The 24,085-nt window shown below is 35.7% G+C and overlaps 1 protein-coding gene across 3 annotated transcripts; it reads right to left on the bottom strand.

Moving 5' to 3' along the window:
• Positions 1-68: 68 nt before the first annotated feature.
• On the bottom strand, positions 69-14,907 carry ndrg1a (N-myc downstream regulated 1a). 3 transcript variants are annotated; one of them, XM_052092570.1, is made up of 17 exons: positions 14,774-14,858; positions 14,457-14,532; positions 11,135-11,209; positions 10,969-11,004; positions 6,794-6,899; positions 6,546-6,666; positions 6,385-6,447; positions 6,118-6,178; positions 5,767-5,853; positions 5,593-5,649; positions 5,406-5,509; positions 5,244-5,306; positions 5,079-5,130; positions 3,696-3,743; positions 3,284-3,319; positions 2,952-3,003; positions 69-1,460 (listed from the first exon to the last, which is right to left on the bottom strand). In XM_052092570.1, exons 2-17 carry the CDS (start codon positions 14,484-14,486, stop codon positions 1,252-1,254), a joined length of 1,200 nt encoding a protein of 399 aa, XP_051948530.1. In that variant the 5' UTR covers positions 14,487-14,532; positions 14,774-14,858; the 3' UTR covers positions 69-1,251. The 3 variants fall into 3 exon arrangements, with proteins under 3 accessions (XP_051948530.1, XP_051948532.1, XP_051948533.1); XM_052092572.1 differs by lacking the exon at positions 14,457-14,532 and having other exon boundaries at positions 14,774-14,907; XM_052092573.1 differs by lacking the exons at positions 10,969-11,004; positions 11,135-11,209; positions 14,457-14,532; positions 14,774-14,858 and adding an exon at positions 7,790-8,536.
• Between the last annotated feature and the right edge of the window lie 9,178 nt (positions 14,908-24,085).

The following is a 24,085-nucleotide window of genomic DNA, read 5'->3' as shown; positions in this document are numbered from 1 at the left end:
TATATGGATACATCCTAAGTTTCCCATTAACTTGAACAGTTATTCAAAAAAATTAATGACACCAAAAATAGTAACCAGCTTTTTATTTTCCTTTTTTTTTTTTAATAAATACAAACCGTTATTCCATTAAAATGCAGTGCATTAGGTGGTTTCATCTTTACAAAGCGATGTGCCTTACAGAGCCTGCAAGCATTTGTTTTAGTGTGCATGAAAGAACAGGTGAGTTTATAAGATTGACCCCTTTCTCGTTCTGAGAAATTGCTTTACACTTTCAAAGCCTTGAGAGAACAAAGCATTCAGTCCAAGTTGAGGATTCAATGGCACATTTTGTTCTGTTGTGCTTGATTGCATAGAAATCATTGTTACAAACAAAAGACGACAAAAATATCGGTCATGAACGGTTATGCATTATATCCTTCTCTACAGATCGGATTTGTTGAATTTCAACTAATAAGACTTTTTTTTAAAACATTTACAGTTATTTGATCAGTCACATTTAAAAGAGAAAAAAAATCACTCTAAAAGAGCATCAATCATTGCGTTACATATATAACCCACAATAATGGGACACTCCCAAAAGGTAAATGCAAATCAACACAGTATGAGTTTATCCCTTAATTTTATAAGGTAGTTTATCATCATGAAAAAAATACCACCTTCTCTGTGGTCAACAAATCCCTTTTCCTATCATTGCGGTCCATTTCAAGATATACAGAAAATTAATTATGCACTCAAACTAGCATGTAAAAGTCTGGTATTATAACTTTACAAAAATTTGCCATTTAAATTATTCAATGAGTGACTCTACAGACAAGTAAATGAGAAATGTAAAGAAGAAAATGAAATACGGACTAGAGGATCAACATAAATGTACAAACTTGTGCCCTTTTCAGTCTCCAGCTTATTTGGATGTTGACCATTACGTATGTCTCTGTGCTGCATTGCCTCTAACAATAACAAGAAAGCCACTGCGCAAGGCAAATAAAAAGAAATAACTCTCTTCTTTTCTCTTTTTCTTCATCCACTCTGTTCTCAGCATTTCCTCACGATATTCTCTACAGTATAGTCTTAGATACAAGACACTTTGGCGTAAATGCTCTCTGACTAAGAAAACGGTGGAAGACCCCTTTGGGAAACACCAGAGCTTGTGGCATGCAGTCCTGTTGCGGGTGTAGTTAGTGGCAGCGCAGCACAGTCAGAACAGAGAGGTTAACGCATGTGTGAGATTGGACCGGCGATATGGTCGCCAGTCTAACAGGACACTTCAGTGGACTTGGGAGTCTGGTCCACAGAACTGTCCATGGTGTCGGTGTGCGAGCGTCCACGCTGGTTGTCGGACGTGTGGGCTCTGCTACGGCCCTCGTTGGTGTGAGAACGACTGCGGTTGCCATCAAAGGAAGTGACGCTGGAACCCGATGCTGTGCGAGAACGAACCAGGCGGGTCATGCTGGCAGAGGGCACTGAGAAACAGGAAAACGGTTAGATATGGGCTGCAAGCACTGTGAAAAGTAATGTAAGCACTAGTTACCTACACTGAAAAAAGTGTTAACCAAACATTGCTACCTCAAGAATCCATTTCTACTTAATCTAATTCAGAAAAGATACTGGTTGGTGTAATATTGGTTTAGTAAAATTAAATAACATTTTTGACTTGGAAAACCCCCCAACTTATTTAGAGTTATATGAAGCATTTGTTGTTGTTGTTACCTGACAACATTTTAGTGTCATTTTTACTTGATCAGACTATTACAAATTAATTTTGTTGGTGCAAACTGACAGTATATAGTCAGGATGATTAAAAATGTTTACTTGAATAAAACAAATTTCATTTATATTAATTTATCATTTGAGGTATATTTTTAGATTACTTGACAAAACATTTTTAACCATTAAAACCTTTCCTAGGGTCTTTATTGACCCGGGACCTCATTCCACCAGGAATATTCCGGGTTCAATACAAGTTAAGCTCAATCTAAGCATTTGTGGCATAATGTTGATTACCACAGAAATGAATTTTGACTAGTTCCTTTGTTTCTTATTTAAAAAAAAAAAAAGTACAAATAGAGTTTCCAGAGAGGCACTTACAATGGAAGTGAATGGGGGCCAATTTTATTTTACATTAAAATACTCCCTTTTTCCGAAGTATAACCATGTCTTATAAAGGATATGTGTATAAACATGATTTTAGTGTGAACAAATCACTTAAAAATCTTTTCTGTGTAGACAATTTTAAAACTTTGTTAATGTCAACAAACCCTAAAACAACTGTTAAATGATTAAACACGAGTTTAACCACTGATCGATTATATATATATATATATATATATATATATATATATATATATATATATATATATATATATATATATATATATATATATATATATATATATATATATATATTATAAAAGCAATTGCATTAATAAAATTATAAGCTTCACATTTCTGCCTTTAAACACTCCAAAAATTGGCCCCATTCACTTCCATTGTAAGTGCCTCAATGTAACTTCTATTTTTGCTTTTTTGAAAGAAAAGGGAGGAATGTGTCAAAACTAATATTTGTGGTAATCAACATTATGCCACAAATGCTGTCGATTGAGCTAAACATGTATTGAGCCCGGAACATTCCATTAACTTTGTAATTCTGTTTAGGGGCGCTAGTAGCACAGAAATAACGCTTCACTCTTAGGTTGAAAAACTATAGTATTGTTTATCATTTGGATTTACTAAATCTGACCACTTGAGGGCAGCACTGCTCATACGCATATATTGCCATTGTTAATCTCTTATTTTACACTAATTTTTCAGGCTCTTCAAAGTTTGGCTAATGCATAATTTTTGTATACTTTTGACCGATATACTATTTTTTTTTATTCTTTATACAGACACAGATGTAAAGTAACAGGAAGCCTATGCTGAGTATATAGGAAAATGTATCTTTTAATACTTACTGTAACCCATGCCTTGAATGAAGTACTTGAAAGCCTCTGTGAGCTTTCCAGGCTAATGAAACAAAAAGAGCTGAAGTCAAATTTTTTGACAACATAGACAACATTTAGGTGTCATCAACTAATTAGGTCATGGTGGAAAATAGATTTCTCTAAGTACATGTTGAGAAACAGAGTGGGTTCTAACAGCCGGTAGTAGCAGGTGGCGAGCTGGGTATTAGAACTGTGCCATCACTGCCCGTAATGAGATTAGGTCATGCTTCATCCCAAACTGTTATCCTGTGCCTTAAGCAAACACGGAAATTAATCTAGTCATAAACACTATCAATACACACCTGGTCAACCTGTGGCAAGCCTCCACAGTCAGCCATCTGAAAAACAGTGAGAGGCATCAAGATTATTCGTGGGAAAAAACACATGGCACTGCTCGTTTCTCATTTTTTTTCCTGCTATTCACACAGATGTCAAGACATTGAGCGCTCCATATGCTGCATTGGTCACAGCACATATCGGTGATAAATAGGCCATTTCAGACACCATAAACCTAATTTTCTGTCCACCTGAGGCTGGAATATGGAAAAATAGGTCAGCTAAGAGGGGATTTAGCCCCAGAGCTGGCCAATGTAGACTTTCTGCACTACCTGGGTAAATTAGTCACTAGATAATGCTGAGCTATCGGAATCTTATCAGTGCAGACTTTTCTATGTGGGCTATAAATACCTGGCTGCTTCAATAGAGGCCACTCACCTTAAGCAGTGTGGTTTTGGTCGGGTCCAGCTTAGTGTTGCACTCAACCTGTGCAGAAAACAGACTTGTTGAACTACAAAAAATAATGTTAAAAACAAATGCTAAAATAATGCAAAATTGCAAAACAATGCAAACAAAAATGCAAGTAACCATATGACAGTGCATAGTAATGGTTGAAAAATAAATAGGCTTATTACATTTTTAAGAGAAAACACTTCCCATATATTTCATTTTTGGTGTCAGTCTGTACATCCAAAATAATTATAATGGCTGGTAAATCACACTTCTGCTTTTGATTATCAATTTTCCTATTCAGCCTATGTCAGATTAATATTTTTGTTTATTGTATACTACAAATGCAGTTCATGATAATATTAATACATTTCAGTTTGATTTTAAGAAGATTAGTTTAAATTTGGTACTGTGTTGTGTCACCACTCTTGATATCCAGTTTAAAATATGCATCATGAAGCAAACACAGTTTAGAATAAATGCAATAATGCATAGGATGGTATTGGTTTAAATATTGCAGGACAAAATGTGAATTGATTTTAACCCTTTAAACTCTGAATGTGTTTTTATAGATTTTCTGTTTCAGTGGCATGCCCAAAATTATTCTACCAAAAAATTTATTGTTTGGTTTCATTTTATAGAAAACTTTTCAACATTTATGCTAAATTATGCGACTCTCAGCCTAAAAAATAAAAAAATAAAAAAAATAAAACTTGAGCCAAAATTTTTTTTTCTTATTTCTTCTGATTTTACAACATATATCTCAGGGTGTAAATAAGGTAGCCGCGAAAAACTGCTTTTTTTTGTTCCGAATCATATAACCTGTAACCGATTAAGATTTTGTGTTGATACGACAAACCAATCAATTATCTTAGTGTCCAAAACCGTCTCCATGTATTCAAAAGCCTTTCCAAAAAATAAAACATAATAATTGCACATAAGAAATAATTACACATGTATGCTATCTTTCCAAAGCATGCTGGCATCTCATTCAGTTCCATTCTGTGTAATATGAGCCATCATTGAGTCTGTGTCATGTACTTGGCACCATCTTCTGGTGACCATACGTAATTAGAGTGAACAATCCTCGCTGCCCATATCTGGATGACTTTCACCTCTGGTTGCAGCAATCTGAATCCTAATACGATTGGTTTAGCGGTCCACAACGCTGGACAACTACATCATACTACATCATTTCCGATGAAATCATATGATCCAGGAAAGCAAACGTATTTTTAGCCAGATAGCACATTTTTTATAATAGTTTTTTCTCAGCGGGCCTATCCGAGTTTAAAGGGTTAATGGTAAGGGGGGATTTTAAAAAAAAAATAATGTTATAATGAGGTGGTCCTGGAATAAACGTAAACCTACCACAGCATCAACTGCAGGAGAACTGTCTCCAACCACCAGGAGTGCAGGACACCTGAAAACAGAGTGGCATGACATAATTGCAGAGCAGGAAGGAAAAGTCATCCTACATTCTATAGAGATGTTCAACAACCATGAGAGAATTTCTCCTGACATTTTCACACTTACTTAAGAGTTCTGACACTGGTATGTCCACCAGGTACAGGCCTCTCTATTTCCAGGTCTCGTCGGCTGTGGACGAAATTGTTGCTTAAGGGTAACATCAATGCTACTATAACGTGAGTGAACCTTGTTTTCTATCAGGAAATTTGGTAGGGGTGCTGTGCTTACCTGTTGTAGGACTTGACAAAGAGTTGCAGATTGAACTGGTTCATGTCATTCACGATGTGGTGACGGTACCTGCCAATGAGATCATGGTTCTGCTGGATTTCCTCCTGAAGTAACGATAAGAAAAAAGCTTTAATTTTACTAAGAACTCCAAAGTCCACTACAAGGTCAAACATTAAACTTGACTAACCTTTCCAAACAAATGAGAGATGATCATCTCAGGCAAGGCATGAGTCCAACCAGAGATCTGTACATCATGTGGAATATTAGTCCAGCAACAAATGCTAATTTAATAAATAATATATCCCAAACTCAAGTGGCATGATGAGCATATATGCTATATGATATAGAATTTAGCACTCACTTTTTGTGCTGCCCAGTCCATCCAGCCCTCAGCACAAGGGTTAATGTTTATAAGAACAAGGCCTTCCACCATAGCAGGGTAATCCAACTATAACAGCAAACAGCATTTGTAAACAGCTGATAAATATTCTTCAGTAGCTATCTAAACCCTTTTTAATAAATAAAGAGTTCATGAGTCAAGCAGAAATTTTCTGAACAAAACAAAACAGTTTTAAACTGGGCATTCCACAGCAGCTAAACAAGCCAAAATGAATGCCAAACTCCACAGGAAAATAAACACTTTTAGCTCTTTATCCTGGTTTGATTAAAATTTTAAAGCACATATTAATGCATAAAAGCAAATTAAACTCACAGCAAACTTAGCAAGGATATAAGCGCCTGCTCCAACAGCCATGCCGATTACACTCTTCAGTCTACAGGGTTTAAGAAAACCAGTTAAAAATATAGAAAATAATCGAAATGCTATCTAATATAGAACTTTGGGTTAAACTTTAATTTTATTTATATTTTACATGAATTAATTAATGTTAGTAACCTGTCATATACTGTATGTAGCACTGACACGGTAAAATAAAAGGTGACCAAATTTTGTTTAATATTAATAGACAAATCACCTTACCCAAAATGTTTAAGGATTGATGGAAGAGTCTCAGACAGTTGGTCCATGGACGGGTACTCATATCTACAAGAAAAGTCAAATGTTATAAGGTTCTGCATTCTGCATGTACAATCCATATTGTCCATATATATATTTGTATGTCAGTACACAGTACAACTTACCCAGTAGAGAAGGTGACAGCTCCCTCTTGCTGCCCTGGTGCATCAACATGGCACACAGCAAAGTGCTGCATAATCTCCTGCATATCTTCATGGCTGAACAAGGTTTCAAAGCAGGATTTCTCTATTGGAGAAACAGAATATATCCTTTAGACAAAGCTCTTAAGATTTCATCTACAATGGAGTAAAGCAAAGATTTGGGGTACATTTTATGCAGTTTTGTGAATGTTTGGATAGGTATTAAATCTTACGGTTTAGTCCGATATCATGGAAGGTGAGGATGACAGGCCGGTCACCCTTAGGAACTCCTTTCATGGTACAGTGGACTCTGCCATATGGAGTCTCCACATCATGTTCCTGCATTCAACATGGCAAGGAAATGCTCATCTGCATCTGCTAAACCAGCGTTACCAGCATTAATCTCATCTGCTGTAATGCTTACTCATGACGACATGTATCTTAAATACAGCTTATGAATGCTTTGTACTGACTGTAAATGTGCAGATGACATGAAATACATTTAGGAAGTGTGACATGCTATATTCCATCTAAAACTATTTAAAAAAGCATTTTGCTCATTCTTTTATAAATATTATGTATGCAATTGTTATAATATTATATTAATTGAGAGACTACATATGGAATATATGTGCTTTTAAAAAAGGCAAAATTATTCTAAATGTCTAGTTAAGTTATGTGTTATGCATTAACTAACAAACTTCTTTCAGTTTAAAAGACTTTAATTGCAGTTTGTACTTTAAAAAATTGTCACCCAGTGTCACCCAGTGTGAACAAAGACCTAACAAAAATTTTGAAAATAATTGCGTGAAGTTTTAGGATGTAAAAAAACCTGGATACTGCATTAATTTCATATATGTGTGCTATTTGTCAACCACCCAACTCCTTTCAATTTAAAGTCTCTCATTGCAATTCGATGTAACATTTACAAAAAAGCTTGAGTTCAAACTATTATCTTCAAATGAGCCATAGACCAATCGCAACAACTCTGCAATCAGTAAGCTTCCAGTCCATGTTATAACTGCCCGATTTGTTATAATATATTCAACATACTGTGTCTACCAACATTACAAAGCTATGATTAACACAGCACTATTGACTTATTTGCAAACTTCTCTGCAAAAATGTAAAAATAATTCATGCAAAAGTACTTTAAACACTAGTACAACAATAAAGCACAAGAAAATATAAATAAAATGAGGCAAAACAACATAAATGCCTGTACTCACAGAGACCTCGATCTCAAATACTAATTCCATTTCAGAGTCTTCTAGAACCATAGCTGCAGGTAGTTATTAGTATTTGTGATGAGGACACTTTAGAGTGGGTAGGTAAGATCCGACTGCAAGTAAGCTTCTGTGTGCACACTTGGCCAATATTTGTCTGTGCGCAGGGTTTTATACCGCTGTTGTCATCACTCCACATAAGCCCAATGCTCCCGGCATACTTTGCACCAAGATCAAAACAAGCTTATTTTAGTTGAAGATATCTTTAAATTGGATCAGCGTTTGTCAGATGCTTCGAGTAGCCTTCTCTAGGACATTGGAAATTTAAGGGAAGTGCAGCCAAACAATCGTGTGCTTATTGTGGTGGTTGTGTGCCATCAATAATTGTGTCACAATCAAGTAAATCAGTAATAAAAAGCACAATGGAGCTTCATTGAATCAATGATACATCTCAAAAAAGGTCAGCAAATGAACAATTCAAATCAACTCCAACTGATTTACCTTTAACTTTCAATTTTATTTTGTTGGAGTTATTTTAACACAAGTGAATTAATACTAACATATATACCATCCACAGCATTGCAAGTCATTGAGAAAAGTATGTGAGAGCAGGACACTGGTCAAAGATCAGGCTGACGCTGCAGAAACTAGTTTCAGCTGCATCAAGTTAAAGCACACGCAGCTAAGAACGTCAACTAAACGTCTTGTGCTTGGCCTTGTATACTGACTGAACACAAACATGTTGTCTCCCAATTGGAACTAATCCCTTTTAACGGGACGAGCCCAACGTGAGCTCCTCGCGCAGATGGCCAGTATTCCTCAGCAGCGCACGATATTAAACACATGACCTGCAAACTTCAGGACTTTAATCAGTGTGGCCAGTCATTTATGTGTCTTCACAACATTCTGCCATGACACATGGTGCATAGTGCTGTTCTAATGCCATTGTGTTATGACCAGGAAAGACATGACCAATGTTGATGATAATCAATAAAGCAATTAAAAAACTGTCATTTTAATGTCCCGTTACTGTGATCTTAAAAATGTCAATGTCAATGTGATTGTAACATTTTTGATTAGGTGGTTTAACGAAGGAACCAAGTAGGGATGTCCCAATACCATTTTTTTTTTGAGAACGAGTACAAGTACTGATACTTCTTTTTTGGTACTCGCCAATACAGTGTCTGATACCTATTTTTTTTTTATTTCCATATCAACAGTCTTTTGATTTTATCATACATAATTATTTACATAATATTGTGTTATTTTATATAGAAAATCACAGCACAATCCGAAGTACAACATTGGAGTTATTTTTGTTAAATAAAGTGCTGCATAACAGAGCATCACACATGTGAGATATTGCTTAAATATAATTAAAATACTATTGGTTCATTTTATTATTATTATTATTAGTAGTAGTAGTAGTAGTAGTAGTATTACAGTAAATGTTTCATAACACTATGGCGGTGATATATTTCTGTCATAATTTTTTCATTTAAATTGAGCTTTTATTTTGACAGAGCTTTTATTTTAAAATTTCTGTGTTGTTATGACAGTCAATCTGGAAAAGCCAGTCGCTATGTGACTCAAAGTAATTATTAAACCGCAAAAGGCTGCTATTTATTTAAATTAATTTGTAGTCTTTATGTGCCTCGCACTACAAAGTGAATTTGCGCTCTGCTCGCTGTCATCTGCTATAAACAGAGCATGCAATGCTTATGATGGTGTTTTCTGTGTATGAGCCAAGGAGGAGCTTTAAACGGTATGTGCAGCCGGTGTTGGCACAACACTAGGTGTGTTCGAGTTTGACTGCGCTTTGCCTTACCGATCGGTGAGATTTGACGGTTGCGTCAGAGAGAGTCATCAAGCAGGACACTTTGCATTTCCCGTCTTCTGCTGAACCTATACAAGTCACGGAAGATCACGCGATGTTTGCAGATGAAGTGGAACTCGGATAGACTGATGCTTTAATTTTACACAAAATAATCAGAAACATTGATCATTATGTGCTGCTTAATACAGTGCCTGTTGTGTGTGCAAGAAGAAAGTACAATACAAGCCTGTATTTTTTTTATACCAATAAAGGAGACAGAATTTGTAATAATTTTGAAACCTTTGGAGGTGTCAGAATAAACACCTTGGTAATGGCATACTAACACACTACTCTTTTTTTCTGCCATTGACTGACACAGCAGTAGTAAGTAGTATGTAAAGTATGCACTTGCAAATGCAGCCCATGAAACAGCTGTAACCATTGTCAAATTGTCTGGAAAATCGCATCATTCAAAACTCGTGCAGCTGCTCTGGAAAACTGCGTCGGCTGAGCCAGACGGCTGCTCTCGAGGTACTTTGATGGTATGCAATACGGTGATGCGGCGGTGGTTCCGTGTCAAGTCAGACATAAATTCTAACTGACATGCACTGCTTTATGTCCAGCACTGATCGGTCTGAGCAGCACTGCATGAAGTCGGACACACCTACTGTATCCACACAATCACAAGTGCTCAGGCAAACAAAAATTCAACTCACTTGAACAAATTGCAGCTTTTGTGGTTATATAATCCCACTAGGACAGAACGTGATTTCAATTTTGTGCTGAATGTTTACACAATTACATTCGTACATCAGGTGGTATCGGTTTTTGGTATCGGAACATTTTGACAAGCACGAGAACATGTAGGTGTACATGAGAGCTGTATCGGACACGATTAAGATACCAGTATAATATCGGGACATCCCAAGAACCAACGATCAAAAACCAGGAACCATTTGAATAAATATGATGCAAAGATTACTGCAGTAAACAAGCCAATGAAAAGATATTTGCTCTATATATTTAGTATATAATTGAAATGAATATATAAATCAATATGATTGAAGTGATACCCACCACCAATATGCCAAAACATTTGTATAATTACACTCCATCATGGAATCAGAGCATTAAATGTGTTTTCATTGTAAAATGTGGTATTTTAAAGTGTTCTTGGATGGAATCATGCACAGTTTATTATCAACTATTAACACATTTCACCAAATGCTGAATAAATTCTGATCACAAGATGGCGACAATTTTGGAATAGGGGAAACTTATGTGTTAAAGCAGTGTAAAGTGCATGACCTTGAAAGTTGCTAAAGTATCAAACCATACAAATCCAATACATAAATGAAATGCTTGCCTTAATCACCAGTTGCTGAATCGCCTCTCTTAGCCCCTAGGAAAAAGTATAAAACAGTGTAGGTTATCACAGAACTATCAATTCACTACATCCTTATGTTCATGCATGAATGAATGTGCATTCAGTACAAGTCTAGACAAACAACAGTGTTTCGCAATTCACATACTTGTAAATCCTTATCCACGAGCAGAGGTTTCGACTCAACTATTTGGATATCATCCATTCTCAATGCTGAGGATACCTAGAGATATGATAAAAGTGACAGAAACACAAATCTTCATGATGGTGCACTTCAAATAATTTGCTGTAATCATACACAGAGGTCACAGAAACAAGTATCAAATTGCAGAACATTAGAAAGATCCTGTTCCTCACATTAACGTTTTGTTTTAATTCAGCTTTGGCAGCTGCTGTTTACAACAGTTTTCAAGTCAAGTCAAGTGGTTTTTATTGTCGTTTCAACCATATACAGTTAGTACAGTACACAGCGAAACGAGACAACGTTCCTCCAGGACCATGGTGCTACATAAAAACAACAGAGGACAAACACAAAACCACATGAGACTACACAACTAAATAAAATACCTATATAAAATACCTATATATACCTATATAAAGTGCACGTGCAAACATGTGCAAAGTACGGGACAGTACAACAAATTACTGACAATGAACAGGATAATAGACACAGTGAGAGACAGTGCAGCGCCGACCAGTACACAGTAGTGCAAAAAGATGACAGTTTCTAAAAACATAAACATAACATACTATGAGATAGTGTTCTATGCACATAGCAGTTATTGAGGTAGCAGCCAGTTATAAAGTGACAGTAATTAAAGTGTAATTACACGTGTCCTGAGTTATTAAGCTCAGGACACGTGTGTTTTGTGTGAGCTAGTGAGCTCAAGGAAATAAGGCTCATTTTTCCCATTGATCGTTTGGGGGGTTTACAAACTGATGGATTATGTTCATCTCCAATGTGAAGAGATAATATATGGGCATAATGTATATACCATATTTTTGAAGATTCCAACCTAAAACCCATAGCTTAAATGTATTTCAATAAATGCAATGCTAAATCTAGCTATCTAATAGATAGACATATTACATCTACTATTCACATTATATGCAGCTTATTATCAAGTTATATGATCATTTCCTCTGCAGTTCTGCAAAACAGTCTAATTTGTTTCGCAACAAGGATGATGCAGACCATGGGGTACAAAAGATGGCAGTTTGAATGTTGATGCGCATGTAAATGGAAAGAGTGCTTGAACGGGCCCTTTGTCTAAATGAGGTTTCTAAAGGTCACATGTCAGGCTTTTCCTCTGTAGCACGGCTGGACGCTACACACAGGAAGCCACTGATACAGCTGCTTCCATGGCTCCTTCAGTCCCTCCACCCCTTTAACATAACCAATTTTTTTCAGCTCTGCTCCAAAGACAGCATGAAAGCCTTTGTGTCTTATCATCCCACAGGTTCAGCAAGGAGTGTTCCTTTACTAAGCCCTTTCAAAGCAGCGATTGATTTTCAGATTCACAGAGGAGCTCTGGGAATCGAGCCAAGCTGTGGTTCAAAAACCATGATTATGCAGTCCATCACTTGCTGAGGTTTCTAGTGCAGCCCCCTATGCACATTCCTGACCAGAATCATGTGAGTGAATACTGGACCAATCTAGAAGAAAATAACCTAAAACGAGACTCTTAATTAAATATCCTTAAGATCTGCAGCCAACAAGCAATGGTTACCTGGCAAATCTGTTTGTTTTTATGCTCAGTGCCCTTATTGCCTCTCTGGACTAATCTTTAACCTGGGAGTGGCAGCGTCAGCACTGTTTCAGTTGGATATATAAGCAGAGCGACCTAAAGACAGAACGTGTCCTTTCCATGGCCTGGAACACTGACCATTACTAATATTTCAAAATGTCTACCTCAACAGACCATGTTTATATCACAGTATGCAGTGGTAAGCTTAATATGAACTCTAATATATGAAGTATTCTAATATATAATATTGGTACTGATTAGACATTACAAGCATTTAGAAACAATTCTGTCCTTCACACACTTTTGGGTTAGTTACTTAAAAATAGTAATCTACTACAAATGGAAAAAGTTTTTTTCAAAAACTGTAATCAAGTTACTTTACTAATTCATTGATAAAGTAATCATATTACTAATTACTTTACTATTAAGTCACTTTATAAAACACTTTTCTACTCAACAAATTCAAAATAAAGTTTATATGTCCTTGTTTATTGTTACAGACATGTCATGCACTCAGCACCTCCTTCAAAATGACTACATGTATTCTACATAAATAACATGAAAAATATGCATAATCCTATAATGTATTTAAAAGTAATTCAATAAATGTAATCTCAGTATCCATTATCTGATTGCAAGAATTTAAAGTGTAATGTATTTCACTACATTTTTTGTTGCCTAAATGTAATTAGATTACAGTAACAAATTACTTTTAATTGGATTACACCCAACACTGCCTTCACATACGCAAATTAATATTTTTAATGGGTACTTATTTGCGCTACATTTGACAAGCATTAAACACATTATTCCATCAGTATCAGTAATGTTTATGTTGAGAATTTACAGTTTAGTTATGAACGAGGATCACCTAACCACCATTGCAGCTGCACACTATCCACTATATATATTAGGGTGAAATATTTGTTTCTCTTCTCACAATATTTGTTTCTCTTACCGCAGTTTTCCTTTTTCTTCCTATGTTTTATCTCTTGAAAATGCTTAGTAAAGATCAGCCATGCTTTTACAGACAGACAGTATCATTCTATGTTGATTTGTTGAAGAGTCTTGCGATACAAACCAGGGTAAGGATTTAACCACATAAAGAGAGTGCCAAAGGAAATTGAACTAGAAGGCGCCTGCAGAAACAATAACTGCTTTCCAAATCTTTGAGAATTCATTTATTTGATCAAATCCAGAAGCCTGAGTCAAGCTTGTAGATTGTAAGAGATATAAAAGTTGATATTAGACAGACTCTGCAGGGGTCATGGTCGTACCTGCTGGCAATTCCTACTAAATATTATAATCTTTAGGCACCAACATTTGACTTACAACACACATAGACAATACAAAGTACAAATTACCATTTTATGCCAATGTCAAAACCGTTTTCCTCTTAATGTGCTATAGACATGTGTGCACTATTTGTGAGATTTTAATTTATCAAATGTCTCATTTATGTGTTATGCCTCATGCATCCTGATTTTCCATGATTGACAAATGTCTTAAATTTAATTTCAGCAATATAGAGACACACTCTTAGGAACTATTCTTACTTCATACTAAAACGACAGGTAGTGGCAGAACGCAAATACAGTTAAGATTGCAAATATTGCAAGATCATGGGGAAAAACACCTTTTGTTTATATTTAATTGGACAGATGAAGCAATTATTGGTTATAGACAAGTTAGTAGATGTTATATTTGTTTATCTCAACGCACCTCACAGTTGAGTTCTCTCTTTGTTGACATGCACACGTGCTACAATACGCACGCAACCCCTCTCGCGCAACACTGACTAACAACAAATAAAAAATACGACACATTTATATACAATTCTAAGCAGTTTTAACTTAACATAATAATTTTTTTGATTATTATTTCAAACTAAGATTAAGTAAACTGAGTTATTACACCATTTTGTTTATAGATTTTATAAACTTTGTTCGGTGGCACATCCGGACGGTTTTAATCAATAAAGTAATAGAGTAAAAAAAATACTAGGATATTTTAAATGAACCTAATAGCACATGACTCACCGGTTAAGGTTGATTGTCCAAAAAACAATTACGTCCAACCAAAAACGGAAAAAGTTCAAAAGTGTGACGCTTATTTTTGCTACGTGCTGCGAGACAGAATGTTGCAGGCAATTTTATAAAGATGTGTTTAGTCAGTCCTGCCCACTTGTCCTTCTATTGGGTAACATCAATGAATCATGTGTTCCTTTCACAGCATTGCATGAGAGATATGATGACATTGTTAACTTTTAATAAAGTGGTCTTCACTAGAAATGATCTGATCTTTCACATTAGAATAAAACTGTTAAATAGATGACAGTAGAGGTAAACTTAGATATTTGTTCACCTGTGGCAAAGTTTCAACGTGTGCTTTTGTCACAACAAAATTGGGACAGATTTTGATATTCTAAAGCTGTTAAAAGCAGAAATCTTTTGTATCAATAAAGTATTGTTCAGAGGAGTGCATGCCTTGTGTGTGTGTGTGTGTGTGTGTGTGTGTGTGCGTGTGTGTGTGTGTGTGTGTGTGTGTGTGTGTGTGTGTGTGTGTGTGTTCTCTAATCACACAATGCTATCACTGTGGTTAGCTAATATGAGGCTGGGATAACAAGCACATTCACAATGGCTGCATTGCACAGAAACTGCTATTATGCTGATCAACTCTCAAGCGCCATTTACACCACAAACTGAATTTGACCCCCACTCTAACGAAGATAGAAATAGAATAGAATTAACTTCTAAAGCTGTGTTCAGCATGTGAGACTATTTCATCAATCAAAACTGTGTCAAGAGCTTGAAGTTATTTTTTGTTATTGTTATTGGGTTCTTTGATGCAATCAGCCAGGTTATATTGTATTGTGGAAAAATACTGAATCCACTGTTAACCAGATACACTTTTATGATTTCAGTTTTATGGGTGAATAGAGTGCAAATCAAACAGTTGACGGCTTGGGTTTATAAACTGGGTTAAAGAGTATAATAACAGATAAGAATTGTGGACTTTTACCCAATGGGTTCATATCACTGTGTACTCTCATGTTTTTCTCATGGAGTTTAGTTTTACACTCATGCTAGTTTTGATAATCTAATTATCAGCTCCATTCAGACAGAAGTAAAAGATGACTACATTCTTGTAATTATTTCACCAACCTGGAAAAATAAATTAAAATACATTAATAAAAAGACATTTATTCACCCATACTGTAAATAAAAGAATCACTTGCTACCCTGATAGCACGTGTACATCACCCAGATTTTTATTTGATGTGTGTGTGTTTACAGATATATTTTTTAACTGCAATATGACTATAAGACGTATGTCAAGAAGTATATCTCAGATATCAATAAGACAATCAGCAGATGATCTTATAATATGTCTAAGGTGTTTAGCAGATGTTAATTAGATTGCCAGATATCTTGGAGATATACATGTGCTATCTGGGTAGATTGAAGCCATATTAGGATAATAAAATAAAGAAATAAAGAAATACAATAGTTACATATGTATGTTTAGTTTGAGGGTCAAATGCGTACATTTATTTCTCAGCTTTCTGTCAGTTCTCTGTTATTTACAAAATCTGGGTTCATGACTTTGGCTTCTGTTCATTTCCATGGCCTTGTAATACAGAGCAGGTTGTCATCTTAAACACCTGATATCTGGTTTGCACAACATTATTGGATGTCTCCAAACGAACAGATAAACAATGACTATTTCCTGCAAGCTCTTGTTATCAGACGAATCAAAATAATAAAAGAAGGCTGGAAACCAAAGGCGGATTTCTTCAGTGGCCATCCAAGAACAGGGAGAAACAGTAAGTCATTATGTTGTCATTTTAAAAACACAACCCATAAAGTAATCTAATTGAGAATATATGGATTGTATTAGAACAATTTGTTACATTATAAAAGCATTACAAGCCTTCCTTTCAGGTACTGAGAGGTCAAGGGTGCTGGTTTGACATAGAGATGTTGACTGACAAGAGTAGAGTAGATGCTTAGCCTTCAAAGTAAAGGCAAGATTTCACCTTTCCCTTCCTTTGACTCCTCTGATGTAGCAACATGACATGACAATCACTAGATACCCCTTTCCCCTTTCATTTGTGGGTGAATAGTTCACCCAAAAATGAAATATTTCTAATCAATTACACGCCCTCATGCCATCCTAGATGTGTTCTTTCTTCTGCTGAACACAAACAAAGATTTTTAGTAGAATATTTCAGCTCTGTAGATCCTTACAATGCAAGTAATTACCAGAACTCTGAAGCTCCAAAAATCACACAAAGGCAGCATAAAAGTAATCCATAAGACCCTGTGGTTAAATCTGTACCTCTGTTGGTCCTTTGTTGTTTATATGTAGCACCATGGTCCTGGAGGAACGTTGTCTCGTTTTGCTGTGTACTGTACTAACTGTATATGGTTGAAACAACGATAAAAACCACTTGACTTGACTTGACTTGACCTTCAGAAGCTATATGATAGGTGTGGGTGAGAAACAATTCAACATTTAAGTGCTTTTTTTCTTTAAATCACCACCTTTGACCAGCCCCAACCAATACGTGGCGATATGTACAAAGAATGTGAATCAACAAAAAAACAACAAGAAGAAGAATGTGAAGGTGAAAGTGAGATAAAGAGAGATTCATAGTAAAAAAATTAATAAAAGGACTTAAAGATTAATCTGTTTCTCACCCACACCAATCATATCGCTTCAGAAGATACAGATTTAACCACTGGGGTCATATGGATTACTTTTATGCTGCCTCTATGTGCTCTTTATGTTTAAAACACATCTGGGATGGTAAGTAAATGATGAGATATTTTTCATTTTGGGGTAAACTATCCCTTTAAGCATGATATTGACTAAAATCTCAAGGTTTTTCATTGAAACCTGTTACATATCCTGGACATATTATGGACCTTAATCAGGGTAGACAGCAAAGTTAATGCAAATGTAAAAAAAAAAAAAAAGCTGTGATGTTAAGTCCATTAGGTTTTCCTTAGGTTTAATTTTCTGAACCTATGTTGTGAAACCCAGAGACTTATTTTCATTGTTTCCTCAACTTAATGATCAGCGCCAAGGTACACAGCCATAACTTATTGAACATAAACCCTGGCATCTATGCATATAGTATATGAACATCTACTGTGGCATCTATTCTGACTACTGTCCATTTATTTCTAATATTAATATTACACAAAGTTGTCATGCTACAAGCACACAAAGTACAGGTATGAATCTAATTAGGATAGTAACAATCAGCTTAAACTGCATCAAACTGCTTTAGTACAGATGCAGTATATGATGCAATAATGCATATATGAATCATACTATGCCATGATTCATAGACACATGACAAGAGACAGCTCACAGAATACAGGGCAGTGTGTATATAGGCTTCACCTCTAACACATAGTTTCTCAGAGTGAGTGCCACTCAGTTCAATGTCATGTATTACTCATTTACCAACTGGGATAATAGGACGTCTCCAAGTTGTACAATAACAATAATCACAACTTGCAGCATATAATGGGACCGTTAAGGCAGTTTATGATCATTTTTGGAAGTATTATGTAGGGAGTAAATCACCTAAGTAAAATGTGAAGGAGGCTTTTTAGACTCAAGCACTGCAGTGCATTGTTGACATGCAATGAAATAAACAAGTTGTATAATAAGGCTTTAATTTCTTCAATAAATGATAACTAGGAAATTATGTCCCAACACAAACTCTTGCCAGTAGGATCAAACTAGTACAGATTATGTATTAATGTGTGTGGAACACCACAAATACTGACTCTAACCACTTGATTGTACAAAGGAATCAGGATCATGCAGGAACATTCACTTAATACACTCAGTAAAATGTCAGTTTATGTCTGCTGACACTTTGCGGCATTGATGCAGCATTATACAAAAACAGTTTTTAGTTACTGATGTCAGTTACCCTGACCAGCACAATTATGTAGAATTAGGGTTGTACCTATTTCTGACTCCCTAATATGATTAAGGTTATGAGTAAGTGTAGGGATGGGCTGTAGGTATTGGGACCAATGACTCCCAACTATGGATAGGGTTAGGTGTAGGGATGGGCTGTAGGGATAGGCACCAATGACTCCCAACTATGGATAGGGTTAGGTGTAGGGATGGGCTTTACGCTGTAAACTTGCCGCAAACTTGCTGCAAATTCGCCACTCATTATTTTCACCTGCAAACAAGCTTTGTGGCAGGCACTTCATTGTCACTAAAGGATTCCTGCAGGTTCACCACTACCGATGAAGAGCTTCAAACTTCTGGCAAGCATTTGCCATGAATCGCATTTGCATGTGAAAGTAATGAGTGGGAAATTTGCTGCAAGTTTGCGAAGTGAGAATCTGGCGGGGAGTCAACCCCGGAATGTATTTTGGTTGAAATGATGACATGTCATGATCAATTGAGTCTGCTTGGTAAATCGAGTCCCCATGGGGTAATCGTTTGTAATGCCTGAGCAAAAACCTATCATGTTGTCTTGAAATCATGTCATTGAAGAATAGGCTAACTGAAAAACACAAATAACAACATATCTTTAATTTCACAATCCATAACTTCAATTATATATTATTATGTGTAACATATTATTAAAATGACGTATTTACATAGTTAAAACTGCATATACCATGATGTGAATTTGTAAGATTTTTAATCAGGCACTGAATAGAGAACCTATTACTAGCTTTTTGAGCCAATGGAATCGCTGTGATGTCATATGGGTACTCACAGTGACACCGGCATTTGTCCTGTATTTTATCTGTGTAATGCCCAAGGGGCAGCATCCCCGCCCCGATCAGATTTAAGTTGCAAAATGCTCAATATTATACACAGGACAGGAAAGCGAAATAAATGTCTCAGTCTTCGAACTGTGAGAAAGTGGTCAAACAAGGAAGTGCTTGTTAGAAATGTATTGGGGACTCTGGTGTGTATGTCTGACAGAGACTTTTGTAGTATCGGATCTTGGTTCAGTGTCTCTGTTAACAATCTCTGTTATCAGTCCTTGTCACTGGAACAACAATTTATTGCTCATATCACTGATAAAGTTAATAAATAACCATGACAATAACTTTTTTAGGGCCCATTGTTGCCCCTGTTATAGAATTTTTTGACCTAGGAGAACTTATTACTATTTTTACTGAAATATTGCAAAAATATTGAACCAAAATGGACAAGAACTGGGTGGATTGTATACAGTTAGTTATTGTTTCAACTATACTACTGATTTGCTCTACACTCGAACAAACACTTGAATATACTGCCCTTGAAATCATAACACCATTATAAACAGTCCTAAGCAGGGCTTATGCAATGTCTGTGAGAAGTGCTTAGATATTCCACAGCACAGTTTTTGTTTGGTTTCTTGCAGCAGTTTTATCCAGACACACCCCAGCCAAATAAACCAAAGCTTACAGTAACATATAAGGCTCAGAATGAATTATTTTCACAGGTTCATTTTCATGCAGTACAAAGCAGTAAAGGTGGAATTATTTCATAAATATTAATTTACCTTAATCTGTTTATTAAAGGTATAGTTCACCCGAAAATGACAAAAGCAAAAGAAATGTGAAAGTGGAGATTTCTAGGGAAAAAATATTAAAGATTGACTGTTTCTCACCCACACCTATCACACCACTTCTGAAGATATGGATTTAATCACTGGAGTCTTTTGTATTACTTTTATGCTGCCTTTATGTATGTTTGGACCTTTAAAGTTCTAGCCATGATTTACTTACATTGTATGGACATACAGAGCTAAAAATCTTCCTTTGTTTTCTTCAGAAGAAAGAAAGTTATATATATCTTGGACTTTATGAGGGTAAGTAAATGATGAGACAATTTTAATTTTTGGGTGAACTATCCCTTTAAAGTTTTGAAATTTGAAATATCAATACTAGAGCTACTTTGGCAGAACAGGATGGCAGAACTCCTTCTGATCTCCCATGTCTACTTTACTCTAACCTGGCAAAATGTTACATACTTGCTACAGGTCATTGCCTCTGCTGATAAGATGCAACCAATTACTGAAGTGGAAAATTGCTTTGACCTGACTTTGTTTTGTTTTCCATGAAAATAACATTTAAAACAGGTCCTAAGATAATTCTTTAAAAACACTACGAGGTAATGAGTCACCATCTTGTCTGAAGTAGCTACATTTTTCAAGTTTTATATACTGACATTTATGAAACATAAATACTGAAAACAATGATGAGTATGATCATGAAAGGTAGTATAGAATCTGAAATGTAACCAAAGGCTATATTATATTAGTCTTGTAATGACATAGGGACACTGATGAGTGTGAATGGGGCCACTGCTCCACAGGAGGACCACTGTTATTGATTTTACAAGAAACACGAAAACAGTTTAGAATTTCTCAAAAAACATCTCAGATATACACATTCTATTTCATATGCCACAGCTGGAGAGGTTGGGTGTACAGGCTCCTTTGGAGAAGTCTAGCTGAAAACTCAACAATAGAACTTAACAAATCCCTTGACATAAGTGTGTTGTATTATAGTGCAGAAAAGAACATATAAGAGATGATTTGCCCTTCTGGAAAACCCATGATTAACAGTGGTTAAAAGAATAAACACTGTCAGAAAGATGTCAAGATTTTTAGATTGCAGCTTGAACAAATAAAGGGAAACCAGGACAAAATGATGAAATTATTTACCCATATTATTATAATTTTTTTCATTAAAACTGAGCAACAGGCAAGGGTAATAATTACTCCACTGCTGATGTAGGTGATGGACACAGCTGCTTTGCTAGGAATTTGTCTGTTAATAATTGTATCCACCTTTTGACCTTATATCCAGTCAACAGACTTCTGTCCACACAATAATCTTACAGCATCAAAACAAAGGCACATGATCTCAAGATCATAAACCAGAGTTCACACGTCCACATGCGTGGACTTTGCATTTTGGCTCCACAATACACAACTCATAATTAATTTTCATTTTAACTGACTGATTTCAGTTCAGCATCAGTGTTGAGTAACATTACTTTTAAAAGTAACTCGTTAGAATATTAAGTTACTCCTTAAAAAAGTAACTTAATTAAAAAGTTATATTTTATGGAAAGTAAAGCTTTACTTTACTTTTGCTTTACTTTTTTCTCACAGCCACTTTCTCTTCTGCTATGCTATGCATTCCATACAAATAAGCCATGCTTTGTATAAAAGAGACGTTACAGGTCATGCTAGCTACTGTATATTTAGAAAGTAGGTCTTCACGTCATATTTAAATAAAGAATCAATAACATAAACATACATGATTTGTTTTTCCATCAACATGGCAGCAATATGAATAATGAAGAATAACATCTGTCTTACCTAAAGCAGCAAAATCCAACACTTGAACCTGCATCAGATAAGTCATCGTGTTCTGTGGCCATCGACAATGTCAGAGTCAACTTCAGATGTTTTTCAAAAGGCAGGATACATTTCAGTGAGGAATGCCAGCCTAACATGTTCAAGGAACGTGTCTGATAATCAAATTATATTTTTCACTCAAGTCGTCCCAGTGCACGCTTGTTTTAAGTTGATCCACGGTGCGTACAGACAGTGTCGATACAACTTGAATGGAATATTTGGGAATTTGGGAATTTTAATGCTATCAAAATATCATAAAAGCATGTTTATTATTAAACAAAAATGTAGAATCTTTTTAGAAACTAAGGCATCTGCGTACACAATCGAAGTAGAACGTTGCTCGGAGCCACTGATCCAGAGTCAGCTTTTCGCATCCAATTCTCCCAGTTAAGGGGAGCTGTAACACTGAGCAGTTCGGCTGCATAAGTCAGTGAACTGAGCAAGTATTTCACCCTGTGTATCATGTCGTGGACAGTGGAAGACTAGTCTTATAATCTTGTTTACTAAAACACATTTACTGATTTTTTTTTTTTTTAATGCAGTGTGTATTAACACACAGTCAACTGCGTTTCACCATCGAATGTAGAACTTCTAGAATCAGAAATTCTCCATAATAAATAAGAAGTCTAGTTTTGGGCAAGGTGGACTTCAAATATTGACTTGGAGTCAAAAAGGTTCAGAACCAGTCTAAAGCACAAAATGCACATGAGCATTAGTGAGTTGATTGACAGGCGATGTCTTTATCTAAAAGTTGATTGGCTCTTTTACCTGCAAGATGGGACTTCCTGTCTACATCCATTGACTGTTGGGTGCTAGAGCTTCGTGGTTGGGGCGTTCCATTTCTCCCATTCATTTAAATAGAAGTGACTCGTCTCTGGCCTCACACTCTATAGAACTGCAATTACCATCATGCAATACGTCTCCTCCCCAAAGTTTGCACGCTTTTACTCCTGATTTCTTGCCATACAGGGACAGTAAAGTTGTACAAAATCAACGCGTTACTTTATATAAAAACTAAGATATTATGGTCTAAAATAAAAAATATTGCATTACTTTACACGTTACTTGAATAAGTAATCTGATAACGAGACATGCTTTACTATAATCAAGTTACTATTATCCCCAACACTGTTCAGGACACTCTGGGCTGTCAGTAAAGGGTTAAACTTTCAATGCATAGAATCATATGACAAAACAACATGGCACCAATGACAGCTGAGTTTGTCTTTGGGAGAAACACCAACAAAACTACATCTGGTAAGAAACCTACTTAAATTTTTACACTGAAACCTGTTTGAGTCAAAAGATTACAGTTTCCCCCGATATGTCATTTTTACAATTTGAGGGATTTATTGCAAAATGCTATGCTGCTAAACACAATGTACACATCTGTCTAAAATAGCACAAGTTTTTCACTGGAAATCCTATATTTACTGTTATTTTGAAATTAAGACAAATTAATTATTTCAATGGCTTTCAAAATAATGTGTATTTAGAACTGTTATGAGACCAGTGCAGAAACAGGAATATATATATATTTTTATTAGGCCTAGGGCCTATATATTTGTTTGACAGGGAAGCTGTGCAAACAGGAATATTTATATATATATAAATATAAGAAAATTTATATATATATATATATATATATATATTCCTGTTTGCTATCAGCTTCCCTGTCAAACAAATATATAGGCCCTAGGCCTAATAAAAAATTATTAGAAATTAATAGAATAAAAAAATCTAAATATCAGGTCGGGAGATGACACCTTGTCAGGTTCCGATGCAAGTTTTGATTGGTCGGTTGGTCGCAGGAAAAAAAAAACTCCAGGAAACTGATGAACACCGCTATTACCGTAACCGTATTACCGCTGGTTGGACATGTGGAACTATTTCAGGGTTAGTGTTATTTATAGTATTAATTTCAGGGTTAGTGTTA

The sequence above is a fragment of the Xyrauchen texanus genome, chromosome 26, assembly GCF_025860055.1.
Source record: "Xyrauchen texanus isolate HMW12.3.18 chromosome 26, RBS_HiC_50CHRs, whole genome shotgun sequence".
In the NCBI taxonomy this organism is placed as follows: Eukaryota; Metazoa; Chordata; class Actinopteri; order Cypriniformes; family Catostomidae; genus Xyrauchen; species Xyrauchen texanus.
This window is presented reverse-complemented; position numbering and strand designations above follow the sequence as displayed.

Bases quoted from the DNA above. Each gene is read 5' to 3' on its own strand.
- ndrg1a (XM_052092570.1), bottom strand. From the start codon at position 14,486: ATGTCAACAAAGAGAGAACTCAACTGTGAG. The intron at 11,005-11,134 runs GTATGTGAATTG...ACTTTTTCCTAG, and splicing joins TCGTGGATAAGGATTTACAA to GGGCTAAGAGAGGCGATTCA. The intron at 6,900-10,968 runs GCAAGCATTTCA...TGTTGAATGCAG, and splicing joins TTCAGCAACTGGTGATTAAG to GAACATGATGTGGAGACTCC.